We start from the raw sequence: 13480 nt of genomic DNA, 5'->3' as shown, positions 1-13480 counted from the left end.
GTTTAATTGGGATTTTCTTTTTTTCCTCCGCAGTGTTTTCCCCCGTGAATTGAAAGAAGTGTTTGCATCTTGGAAGCAGCAGTGCCTGAACCGGGGCAAGCAAGATATCAGTGAGCGTCTCATCAGCGCCTCACTGTTTCTCCGCTTCCTGTGCCCAGCTATCATGTCCCCCAGCCTTTTCAGCCTTATGCAGGAATATCCTGATGACCGGACATCTAGGACTTTGACGCTCATTGCCAAGGTTATTCAGAACCTTGCAAATTTTGCCAAGTAGGTGATGATGACATAATGACATCTTTGAAGGATTAAAGTTTAAAAAAAAAAAAGAGGAGCAGGAAAGAGAAATATTAGTCATTTACAAAACTGATTACAGGCTACCTCGGTATAGAGAGGAATTGGCCAAATCCTGGAAGGATCAGATTTCTTATGGAAAAGATTCTTTTCCATGTATACATGCGTGTGTGTGTGTGTGTGTGTGTGTGTGTGTGTGTATGTGAGAAAATTTTCCAGAAGGGCACCACTGCTGCTGTAGTCTGTTCACTTATGCTTACACACACAGGCACATGCCATTACTTAAAGCTGATCTAAATCTAATCAAAGTTGCAACACCATTAAAAGATTCCCATTAAATATCAATTCTTAGCTATTCATGTGTATTGTAAAGTATTGTACAGAAATGTGTATAGGAAGCTCCATAATTGATTTATTCTGTATTAGTATTTATTGAACATGTACTAAGCACCCAATGTCATGGTAGGCCCTATGGAAGCGTTCCCAAGGAGTCCATAATCTATCTGGAGAGAAGGCACAGTGTGATTTCTGAAAGGCATGAAACCATATGCATGACATATGTATGATATAGCCAATATAAGTACTGCTAAAAGAGTTTAAGAATATGAGAAATTGATGTGGGCTGGTGTAATTGTGGTGAGCTTCATGGAGGAAATAGGACTTTGAAGGATAAGTAAAATTTGGCTGGATGAAAAGGTGGAGAAAGGCATCTCTGGTTTGCAAAACAGCACTAGCAAAGAAAGGCATGAAGGAGGGTAGTAGTAGTAGCAGTGGTAGTAATACTTACTGTGATTTAAGGTTTGCAAAGGCTTTACCTGTGCTGTCTTATTGGACCCTCACAGCTACCCTTTGAGTTAGTGAGTAACAATAAAAAGAGTGATGGAGATGGAGAATAAAGGACTTTGGACTTAATCCTGGCATCAGTAGAAAACCACGGAAGACTTTTGAGCAAGGAAGTGAGATGATGAAAGTGATATTTTAAGAAGATATCTCACTTTCCCTGAGGATGTGCCTTTTTATTCCCTTTTTCACATGTATATTCTATGTAAAAATTAGTATCTTTCTTTTCCTTTGCTTCAGGTTTGGTAACAAAGAGGAATACATGGCTTTCATGAATGATTTCTTAGAACACGAGTGGAGTGGAATGAAACGCTTTCTGCTGGAGATTTCTAACCCAGACACCATCTCAAATACTCCCGGCTTCGATGGCTACATTGATCTGGGCAGAGAGCTTTCGGTTTTGCATTCCTTATTATGGGAAGTTGTTTCCCAGCTTGATAAGGTAAAACAGGCTGGAAGCATAAAAGGGGGAGATGGGAGATGTGGAAGCTTAACGTCCCTGAATACTGGAAATCCAGGGCATGAGGTAGCGCTCCATTTCAGTGCTGGCTGAAAAGTTAACATTTGGCCCAGTGGTTCTAGGGGTAAGCAGGTTTGTAAATAGAACGATTCACGCTCAATATCTAACTGCACTTACTGTGTATGATACAGTGTTCATTTTCCTAAATCTTAGTAGACAAAAGAAATAGAGGTGCAAATAAGAAAGCTGTTTGAGAAACAATACATAGCAGTTAGTATGTGCATTTGTAATAGTGTCCTGATATTGGTGAAATAATGTAAAACGTTCCTACAACCTTGTATCATGTGTAAGAGTAGATCTAGAAACTTGTGAAAGTTATAGCTTGCTGGCTTTGGTCCTTCAGCAAACAGATATCAAATATTCGATCATGTGGTCTAATTCGCACATAATAGAATGAATCAAGACCACATATAATTATTTCCAACAAAAGTGCTGATGTCACAAAAGTACTGAGGAAATTATATTTAGATTAGGATACATTTCCCTGTGCAAGTCAGAAAAATGGCTTTCATAATTGCTAATGCCACAGAGTCCACCTGGGATTTGAAAATCCAGGTGTGTTGTTTCTCCACAGGTGTGAATTAGACACAGAGGAAGCAATCACCATTTTAAGTAATTTCTTCTTCTGATTGTAACCCTACTTGGAGGTTAAAGAAAATTACATTTTCTCCCATTCCTGATTAAATTTTCTATCGTGCCAATCATTTTCCTACCTTTAGGAAACTGGGCAGGAAGAACAATTTCTATAGAGGAGAATAACCCAATAGATTTTGGTTATCAATAAGGCTTGTGTTTGCATCTGTTTGCCGCAGATATGATGTAAATATGGTGGTATGTTAGAATAATTTTCAAAAACAAACATGTACTTTTTTATGATGAAGATCTGTGGAGTTATTTTCCAGCTATACTTGAACATTTTGTACCTTGGATGCAAAATTAAGATACCTTGGATGGGATAATTTATTTACAAAGACCATTTTCCTGGGGCCATTTAAGTGATAGTTTGTGTGGCAAGATCCACAAGGCATCCCCTGTGCTCTGGAGCTGCCTTGTGGCTTTCACATCTGCCCAAGTATGTCTGAAATTTTAGCTACTGAGTAAAAAGGATCAGGAGACAAAACATGGCTCAGGAGAAGAGAAAGAGGAAGCCCGGCCTTCACATGACACGTACCCATTTGAACAGTATGGAGGAGTATATTGACTCCTCAGAGCAGGAGTTCTTAGCTTGGGATCCACATACTTGGGTTTTTTAAAAGATCTTGATGGCTGTATTTCACTATAATAGGTTTCCTTTGTAATCCTATGTATTTTTATTTTATGCATTTCAAAGCTTATTCTGAGAAGAGTCTGTGAAGCAAAAGGCGAAGAAACTCTGGCTTAAAGCATAGACTAAAACTAAAGGAGTTCATTTTAGCTTGTCTTGATCCCTATTAAGGTCACCGCCTTCAACAACAATCCATAGGTCCTATTTCTTGATAACAAGCATTCTTGAAAAAGATTAAGAGAAAGAAAGCAAAAAATAATCAGTGGAGTATGGAATATTTTGTGCAACAGTATTAGCTTAGTCTGGATGATCTTTTAAAATCTTTACTGTGTAAATTTACTTCTTCTGCACTAATAATTAATGATTTAGCCCTAAGAATCTGGGCTACACCTAGTAACATCCCCTGGTTGCTGTTGATATGACCTTGTTGTACAGATATTTGTTTTACTGATGCACATTCAGATGGCAATAGAATAGGGTGCCCAGCATAAAATAGGACATTAAATGTTAATGCCAACCTTGTGGCCCTGCAGTGCTCTCTTGGACCCCTGAATGCAGTACCTTCTTGTATGTTGGCATGCATTTCTTTTCCCACATGACTCCTTAACCTTGGAAGTTCCATTCAGCTAGCTGATCCTCTAGCCCTTGAGTTCCTTTTGATTAGGTGTTTGGTTTGCCTCATTCCTCCAGCCCATCTTGACCTACAGACTTAGTCTGCTTTGCATGCCCGTTTTAAGTTGGAATGGCAGTATGGTTGTATTAAGCATGTCTTTAATTTTTTTTTGCATTAATCCTAATTTCTTTTCTATTTCCTTTCTTTCCTCAATGTTGCTGCGCACCTTGTTTCGTCTCTTCATCTCGTCGCCGTGGTTACGCTGCTCCATAACAATGCCTTATGAACCTGCCACACCCACATGCAAAAATTTACCCTTCCTTCCAACCTTCACCCCTCCATCAATGTGCATCATCCCCACCCCCCAAAAAAAATATGGCGGATGTTCCGATGCTTATTATCCAATCAGGGTGAAAATTCCTTCCTACAGGCGACTGTGGCAAAACTGGGACCACTCCCTCGTGTTCTCGCTGATATTACCAAGTCTCTGACTAACCCTACACCAATACAGCAGCAGCTTAGACGTTTCACCGAGCATAACTCCAGCCCCAATGTCAGTGGCAGTCTGTCCTCAGGGCTGCAGAAGATATTTGAGGACCCCACCGACAGGTATGAAAGAGTGAGGATTTGAACTAAGATATCAAGTGAATTGGTTAAATTCTAGAGAACCAAGTTCTACTTAACTCTGAACAGTCTCTCAATATAAGGGATACTATAAAATGAAGCCGTTAGACTAGCTGCATAGTCTCCAGGGTCCTTTCAGCTCTAACATTGTATGACTTAGTGATTGAAAAGTTTCCTTGAGTGAAGAAGAGGGGCCTTTAGTGATCTTCCCTATCCCCATATTTTATCTATTTCCCAACAGTACTAATTAGATGGTAAATCCCAGAAGAAAATATTTTATCTAGAGCAAATGAAACTTGGGTCCTAATAATATTGAGTTCTAGGTATACATGGATGAGACGGAAGCATAGAAAGGGGGACAGAAGGCAAGACCTAGAAAGTCAGCAGAGAGATTTTGTTCTGTTAAAAAAAATTGGGGAAGAAATGATAACAGGTAAAAATCAAGAGGCTTGGGAGGAGTTAAAGCCATACTTGAATATTAATCAGAAGTACAATAAAGTAATGGGAATAGGATTCAGAAATGTGGGTCTGTCCCTTTGGAGAAAACTACAGCAGTGTAATATATTTTGTCTTCAAAATCAACTGATTATGAAATTCAAATTTGGAGAGAAAAATATGTAAAGAGAATAATTGGTCCCATGAAATTTCAGAGAAGATTGTCACAGCTAGTGTGAATTGCCTGGCTTCTTGCCTTGGTGATAACTTAGAATCTCTTTCTTTTCCACAGTGATTTGCACAAATTAAAGTCTCCAACCCAGGAAAACACAGATAGCTATTTTAGAGGTAAAACATTACTGTTGGTTCAGCAGGCATCCTCCCAAAGCATGACTTACTCAGAAAAAGATGAAAAGGAAAATGGACTTCCTAATGGAAGGAGCATTTCACTTATGGATCTTCAGGACCCCCATGCTACTCAAATGGACCATGCATCCATCATGTTGGATGTGCCCATGCGTTTGACCGGCAGCCAGCTTTCCATAACCCAAGTGGCCAGTATCAAGCAACTCCGAGAGACACAGAGTACCCCGCAGAGTGCACCCCAAGTGAGGAGACCTTTGCATCCTGCCTTGAGCCAGCCAGGCAGCCTCCAACCCCTGTCCTTCCAAAACCCAGTTTATCACCTCAACAACCCCACCCCATCCATGCCAAAGGCCTCGGTGGATTCCAGTTTGGAGAACTTAAGCACTGCCAGCTCTAGAAGCCAAAGTAACAGTGAAGATTTCAAACTCAGCGGCCCCAGCAACAGCAGCCTGGAAGACTTCGCCAAACGCAGTACCCAGAGTGAAGACTTTTCGAGGAGGCACACAGGGCCAGATAGACACATACCTCTTGCCCTTCCACGGCAAAATAGTACCGGGCAAGCACAGATCCGCAAAATGGACCAGGCCGGGCTGGGCGCCCGCGCCAAAGCCCCCCATTCCCTGCCACACAGCACGTCCCTCCGGAGCACAGGAAGCATGTCCATAGCTTCCGCAGCCTTGGTGGCTGAACCTGTTCAGAATGGAAGCAGGTCCCGGCAGCAGTCCTCCTCGTCCAGAGAAAGCCCTGTCCCCAAAGTGAGAGCAATCCAGAGGCAGCAAACACAGCCGGTAGGAGCGGACTTGAATGTGGTTTTTGCTGTGATCTGTTCAGTCTAGTAGCTAGGTTATCAGGGAATCCAATTGAAAAACAGGGTGCTTGCTTGGTGATAGTTTCTGCTGACTCTTAATGTAAAAAAAAAAAGTTAAACTAGATTGTGTCTGGGTAAAGAAAAGGAGGCTTAGACCCAAAAAGAAAAACTGAGCGCAGTTTCACTCATTGCCTTTCAGGACTGAGTGGGCCCTGCTGCTTTACAAACAGTCATGTCCTACCATGGTGGTCAGTCAGGTGTGTGGCACAAAGGGAGTCATGGGACGTTCTGAGGAGCTAGCAGGCCGGCTCAGTTGTGTAAACTTGCAAGTAGAGGCCTCACCTTCTTAATTTTCCCTCAAGCTTCTAGGAGTAGAGTGTGCATCTGGAGAGTCCTATTTGTTCTGTTGGGTCCTGCCTTCCTTCAAAGCTCCCTCTGGAAATGCCAGAGGCCCCTTGAGCTTTTTCCTGGAAGTGGTAAGAAAAACAAACAGCTGAACACAAAATGACAACGGTAATGAGTCAGGGTGGTGAAAATTAAAGAAATAACGTGTGGTTGGACTCTAAGAATTTTCAAACCACTGCTATTTCTCGACATGGGCTTAGCCCAAGAAATGGTCACACCCACACTTAATGTGCTGAAAACTAAGAGAACTGCTACCCTTGACTGTTAGCTAACACACCCAGTCTGTTCATGTTCTTTACAGTTTGAATCAATAGGGCATATTTTACTATTTGAAGTAAGTTAATTACCTGGAAAATACAGGTCCATGTTGCTTTTTTTTTTAATTTTTAGGCAATTGGGGTTAAGTGACTTGCCCTGGGTCACACAGCTAGTAAGTGTCAAGTGTTTGCTCTGAGGCCGGATTTGAACTCAGGTCCTCCTGACTTCAGAGCTGGTGCTCTATTCACCGCGCCACCTAGCTGCCCCTCTGTGTTGATTTTTAAAAGAGATATGCTCCTGAAGAATTTTGTACAATTTTTTTTTCTGTTTAATCCTATCTTAAAAGATGTTAGGAGAACTGAGAATTCCATGACAACTCATTTCGTAAAGTCAAGAACGCTTTTTTATAAAGCAAATAAATTAATATTGAAAAAGTCAAGGGGCAGCTAGGTGGCACAGAGCACCAGCCCTGGAGTCAGGAGGGCCTGAGTTCAAATTCAGTCTCAGACCAGACATTTGACACTTACTAGCTGTGTGACCCTGGGCAAGTCACTTAACCCCAATCACCTCTCCAAAAAAAAAAAAAAAGAAAAAGTCAACACTTATACCCTCTCAAATCCATACAACGAACCCTTATGTTATTTGCTTGTAAATTGTTATTTAAAATACAGGCAGTTTTGTTTGACAGACATGTTTAAAATTTGGGGTTGTTTAGAGATTTTATGAGTTCAGACATGATAGAAGAGGGAAAGAACTGAGAATCAGGGAAAGAAGAAGGGGAGAAGAGGGATGGGACCGATTCCCCAGCAAGCCAACCCAGCAAAGTAGAGCTCCTCCAGTGGTAATCTTGGGGCAGCATTAGGGCACTAACCGGGGAGGACCACCAGAAAGAAGAAGGGGGGGAAGGACCAAAGACCAATTTGATCTTCCTTAAGATTTTGCTTAGATCTAACAGAGAGGAAACATTTCTGCTGATCCTTCCTCCTAAACCACAGGAACTTCTCTTCCCAGGACCCCATACTATTAGTACTACATGTAGTTCAGCAACTTAATAAGTTAAATATGCATTGGTGGACCTGTAGAGAACATAACCATTATCTATAACAATTAGCTTGCACACAAACTTTTGGTCACACAACCCGCTGGTGAGTTAGAAACAGCCCACAATTATCTTTCTTGCCTGTTCCCTACTCCCACTGCTATTTCAGTTAGGGTCAGGGTTAGCATGTTGGGTCAGGGTCAGGGTCAGCTCTACAGTAGATGTGCTTCTTGTGGGAGGACTGATGTGGTCCTCTGGTGAGGCATTTTGTGACACTCATTAAGGCATTCCTCTGCTTTTGTTCTTTAACCACTCCTGCCAGCCTCATTAGTTGATGAATGAATGAATGAAAATGAATGACAAAGCATTTATTAAGCACTTACCCGTGCCAAGTGTGGTCCCTGCAATTTGCTTGCTGAAATTCCCACTCATCTGTCAACCCTGTCTTTTTCTACCCAACCTATTTATTTCCTGTTTCCCAAGTCACTTCGGAATATTGGGGGGGGGGTGTTTTTAATCTTTTTCTTTCTTGCTTACTGTTTGCTCTCTTGTGGAATCTCCAGAGTTCTGTAGTCAGCATTTTTTCCAAACAAATTCCTCTACATATTTTTAATTGCAAATTATGTTAGGGAATTCTTTTCTCTCTGAAAGTGGAGGATTCCTTTGTGGGGTTTTGTTCTGTGGGTGGCTGTAATTATCGGCAGTTTTGTCTCTAGCAAGTTCTACTTACTCCTCAGCACTGAGCGGTAACTATTGTTTGGCTAGGATTTACTGGCTTCAGTCTTTTCTATTTAGTAAGTAGGAGGGGAACAAAATTTCTAGGGAGAGTATTCCAGTGACAGAATTTTTGTCCTTAAGATTCTGTACTTCACCCTTGTTCTTAAGAGAACTGTTTTCTAGTATTTGGACCTTATGTTTCCATGAGCCCTTCTAGGAGTTCTTTTTTCATTTTTGTCCCTGTTTTTCCCCTGACATTTTATGCATCATTTACACATAAAGTGGTATTTTCTGTTTTAAATGTGTCAGTTGTTCGTATTTAACATACAACCTAAATTTAGGGTTTGAAACTTGATATACACCACTGACAAAACAAATGAAGTTTTTCCCTTTGGGCATTTGAAACTATCCCAAATTCAAACTATTCAGAGACTCTTTTCACTGATTATTATATGTGTTTAATTAGGGACCTTACATTCCTGTTTTTGGCAGTGAGGTTTACTTACATGTACAAACCAGACCTGTTCCAAGCTTGTCAAGAAGCTGAAACTAACTAGTCTTTCTTACGTCTAGTAAATATCATCAAAGAACAGAGAAGCCTCTTGTTCTATGGCTCTTATTATGGCCAGGGTATGACTAATGGTATCAGTCAAAGTGCTGTATAGAGGACTGTCAGGTCCTCATGCCCTAAATCTTTCTCTCGTTTTTTCACAGGAAGAAGTCTATATGGTCTTGTAAGTTTTAACATCAATTATCCCCAGTTTCTTTGACTGTAAACTAGGATATCAGTTTTTGCTACCTGCTTGTCTTAAAAAGGAGTTGGAAGACAACATTTTCTATTCATTTTTACATAATTGGACAAATAAATCACTTAGGAGCATCCTGGCACCAATCAACAAGCATTTACTATGAGTATATTAATGTAAACTACAAAAAATTTAAAAATACAGGCCTGGCCCCAAAGAAATTTGTTTGGAAGATGCAGTTTATGTTGGTGAAACAATTAGAGAAAGATAGGGCAGTATTTAATTAGAAACCACATTGTATGTACAGACTTAGATAAGTACTTTAAAGAGTTCAGAGAAGAAAAATAAACTTCAGGAGCCAAAATAATCAGGGAAGCTTGCATGGAGGAAACAGAGAATGAGTTAGGCCTTGACAGATGAGAAGTGTTTAGGAGAGTGGTCTACCTTGTCCCAAAAGTCAGAAAAGGAAGAAATGAATGTGAATTTCGAAGAAGATAAATTAAGTCTTGAGTAAGGAAAAAAACTTTTCAACCATTGGAGCAATTCAAAAGTATGATGGGCTTCCTTGGAAGGCCATGGATTCTGTCTCACTAGACAAAAGACTAGATGACAACTTGTTAGGTGTGAGTCAATTACAGCTTTGTGATTGTGTGAGGACTTGCAAGTAAAAAGATGAACAAAAGCATGGAGTCCAAATGAGCATTTTGAGTGCGAGGGGAATAATTAAGATTTGTAGGAAGTAGTGAGAAATACAGTTGAACAGGTGGGAACTCCCAGTACCTTTTATATAGTCTCTTCAGTTGATCTGCTGGATGCATGGATTGATAGAACCATTTTTTATCCAGAAAGCTGTATTTTACCATTCAATGAGAGTAACAAACCAACCTTGGTTTTTAGTTTCCTCTTGAGTGACCCAAACCTTTGGCCTACTTAACCACTAAGTTTCTAATGTATCTTCTACATTACTATCCTATCCCATCCAGTTTTTCTGGTGCATTGCACATACCTAGTAAATAATCTCAGTGATGAGATGATTATCCAGCTAGTCTTGGTTAATAAGGTAAAGAGGAAAAGTTATTGAGTTGGAATAGGAATTGTTATTGGTTTGAGCAGTCACTCTGTTTCAAAAACTTTTTACAAATATTGTTATATAGAATAGCTTAGTACAGTACCTGACACGTTGTTGAGTTGTTCAGTAGTGACTGACTCTTCATGACCCCATGGACCATACTGTCCATGGGGTTTTCCTGGCAAAGATACTGGAGTGGTTTGCCATTTCCTTCTCAAGTGAATTTAGGCAAACAGAGGTTAAGTGACTTGCCTGGGGTTACACAGCTAGTAAGTGTCTGAGGCAGGAACTGAACTCAGTTATTCCTGAGGCCAGTGCTCTATCCACCCAGCAGCCTACTCCTGGCGCATAGTAGGCACTTAATAAATGTTTATTGACTGACCAGCTCTCTCAGAGGTAGCAGGGGAAGGGATACTCAGAGAAATTTAGATGTTAAAAATAAAACAAAAGATATTTTAAAATGTATTATAAAAAAACCTTTTTACTAGGAAAATCCCACAGTAACTTAGCAAAGCAGCTAGTAAAAAGCAGTCCTTAGGTAATGGAGTGATGGTTTTAAAACTAAGGAAGCATTTATCTTTTAAAAGTTTCCCTGACCTTGAAATTGTCCTTTTAAAAAGGAAAACTCGTGGACACTACCACCCTTTCACCTTCCAAATCTATACGTGTATAAAACAGAAACTGTAAATCCCATGACTTTAAAGCAGTTTGGTGCGTATTTCTGCAAAACCAGTAGCGGGAAACATGCAGTTTACTATCATAGTGAGACGCTGGTCCTGGGTGCCACTGGTCAGACCATAAGGTTTAAGACCATTTAATTTGGTGCATTTGTTTTCTTAAGGTAGTGAAAGAAATGGCTTTTAAGGAGGATTATCGGAGGACCACTCACTAAGCTTAGAAAGGCCTGCCTTTTCAGGCATGAAGTTATGCTGCCAACAAAGATTGTCAGAACACAAGAGCTCTATTTTTAAAAGTCTGGTCAACCGGCCTAAGCAGCATTTTCTCCTGGACCTTGGAGGGCCTTGTCACCAAAAGACATTTCAGTGTCTCTTCTTTCCTATCTTTTCCCCAGCCCATTTCTGATAATTCATTTTTAAGACCAGTGCTCCAGCCCAACTTTAAGAATGAATTAAATTTGGAAGATAATGTAAATTCTCATATTCTCTGTGGAACAGATGGTTCCTTTCACTTGATAGATGAAGAAATATTGATGCCCAGAATAGAAAGCCATCTTGATGATAAAAAAAAAAAAGACTAACCTTTAGATCTTACACCAGGCCTTATTGGCTTGACTCCAAAGAAACAAAACCAGATCTGCTACAGAATATTTGAAAACAGTGTGCAGTCAGCTCTTTGAATCTTGCTTTACATTTTCTGTGAAAGTCTGTTACTTTCAGTATAGTAGCCAAAATGCTACAGACCCTTAGGCCAATGAACAACATTTTAAGGGTTAAATCTTTTATTTGAGGAGGAAGCACAGGCTACATATCTGAATTAATTGGAATAAAAATCTATTCAGCCAGTTGTGTTCTTGTACAGATAGGTATTCCTCCCCACCCATGGTTTTGAATTAATTAATTAATTAATTAGTGAAAAAACATTTCTTAAGCTCCTACTATGTGGCAGGTGCCAGGGACACAAAGACAGAAATAAAAATATTTCCTGTCCTCGAGGAATTTACATTCTGTTGGCTGGGGGAAAGAGGTTTTTTTTCTGGGGAGGCAGTAGAGTGGTGAGTGACCCCATTCCTTTTCAGAACCAATTGTAGGATTGATTTGATTACTGTTTGAAAAGCCAGAGGTTACTAGAGTGGAGGTAGTGCAGGTGGCTAAATGTTCAGGGTAGGTAGATGTGAGGTGTGGTCTAGGGCCAGCTAGATGTAGCTCTTTAGGCAAGTTTGCATTTAATTACTAGTCAGTTAAACTCAATCCTAGGAAAAGTTCCAAGCTGGGCACATTATCTCATTCAGGGAGGGAGTCTTGTCTCTGGTGGGGAGCATAGGGCAATAGCAGCATGGGTGGCAGGATGTTTGGGGTCAATAGATGTGAAGCATGGTCTGTGACTATTTAGATATCCTTTAAGCAAGTTTGCTTTTGAAAGAATATTATTTAGAACCAGAATCACAGTGACACATTTAGCTAAGAGAAAAAAGTAGAGAGACTGAAATGGAGTGGATCAGTTATTTCTTCTAAGAAGAAATGCTAAATATTGGTAATCTTTGGAAAATCCTTATGATTATTTCTGATGCAGGTTCAGTCACCTGTAGACTCTGCCACAATGTCTCCTGTGGAAAGGACAGCAGCTTGGGTTCTGAATAATGGGCAATATGAAGAAGATGAAGAAGACACTGAGCAAAATCAAGATGATGTCAAGCATGCAGAGAAGGTAGAGTCTAGTGTGTATCCCTCCTGACCTGATTACCCTGAGAACCATTGGCTCTGAGCATATATGTAAGGTCTGAGGCCAAGATTATATACTCAAAACTTTGTATCTCTGCAGAGAAACACCACATTTCACATTCACAGACTGTACATTAACCCTGAGCCACTGTATCACAAATGGCGCACCACTGGTTCTGAAAGAGAGAGAGGGAGCGTGTGAATGACTCAGTGAAAACCATCATTACTAACTGCTTGAAAAACAGTCATCTCACATCTTATGGGTGGTAGGTTGGTAATGTCATCTTTATGTAAGAGAGCTAGGACTGATGGGCAGAAGTTAGAGGGAGCTACCTTCCCATGGTGACTTCTTACGTAGTAGAGATGTTGCTTCTTCATTCCACCCTCCCTTGCCCCCTTATCTACTGAAGATAAATTTACTCATTAAACATTTTATTGTATTTTATGTTCTTATAACAAGTTATAGGGAGGCAGTTTTCAACCCAGTGCAATAAATAACTTCCCAACATTTCAAGCTCCCTGAAACTAGAATGCATCATGTCATGGAGAGCTGTGGGCCCCTATTACTACCAGTGTTTAGGGACAGCCATGAATTAACCTCTCCATTAGGGATGATATAAAAAAGATTCAACTCCCAGAAGGAGAATTGGACTAGATACATGAAATTCCATTCTATTGCTCAGCTTTAATATCCACACATTGAAGCCCTCTCGATCTCACTGCCTTTGACACCCATTTACACTTTGTTTATGCCATTCTGCTACCTGTTTCCATTCATTTTATGTTAATTTTTAGTGTTTGGACAAGGCAGTTCAATTTAATGAAGCAATTCAGCAAGCATTTATTAAGTGCCTGCTGTCTGCCAGGTACTGAATTAGTGGGGAGAGAGAGAGAGAGAGTGGGGAGATCTATGAGGGATATACAAAGACAAAAGTAAAATAAGGCAACCTAGAAAATAAAGTACAAAATATGTATTAGACCTGGACCCAGAAGGAGGGCATGGAAGGGCGTAGGTCTAATATGTTGTAAGGACCAAAATGGGGTAACATACTGTACGGCACTTTGCACATTGTAAAATGTTGTCTG

The 13480-nt window shown here is 40.3% G+C and overlaps 1 protein-coding gene across 9 annotated transcripts in view; it reads left to right on the top strand.

Moving 5' to 3' along the window:
* The window catches only part of RASAL2 (RAS protein activator like 2), a 335304-nt gene that overhangs the window by 308224 nt on the left and 13600 nt on the right, over positions 1-13480 (top strand). For 5 of the 9 annotated variants that reach the window (XM_078156477.1, XM_020984300.2, XM_020984296.2 and 2 more), the window contains 5 exons: positions 34-270; positions 1372-1573; positions 3938-4137; positions 4880-5741; positions 12246-12380. In XM_078156477.1, coding sequence (XP_078012603.1) covers positions 34-270; positions 1372-1573; positions 3938-4137; positions 4880-5741; positions 12246-12380 — 1636 coding nt within the window. The remainder of the gene's footprint in view (positions 1-33; positions 271-1371; positions 1574-3937; positions 4138-4879; positions 5742-12245; positions 12381-13480) is intronic. The other 4 variants (XM_078156478.1, XM_020984301.2, XM_020984298.2 and 1 more) reach the window with 1 other exon arrangement.

The sequence above is a fragment of the Phascolarctos cinereus genome, unplaced genomic scaffold, assembly GCF_003287225.1.
Source record: "Phascolarctos cinereus isolate Bilbo 61053 unplaced genomic scaffold, phaCin_HiC Scaffold_5;HRSCAF=322, whole genome shotgun sequence".
NCBI lineage: Eukaryota > Metazoa > Chordata > Mammalia > Diprotodontia > Phascolarctidae > Phascolarctos > Phascolarctos cinereus.
The sequence above is the reverse complement of the archived record's forward strand: the minus strand, read 5'-3'. Positions and strand labels throughout refer to the sequence as shown.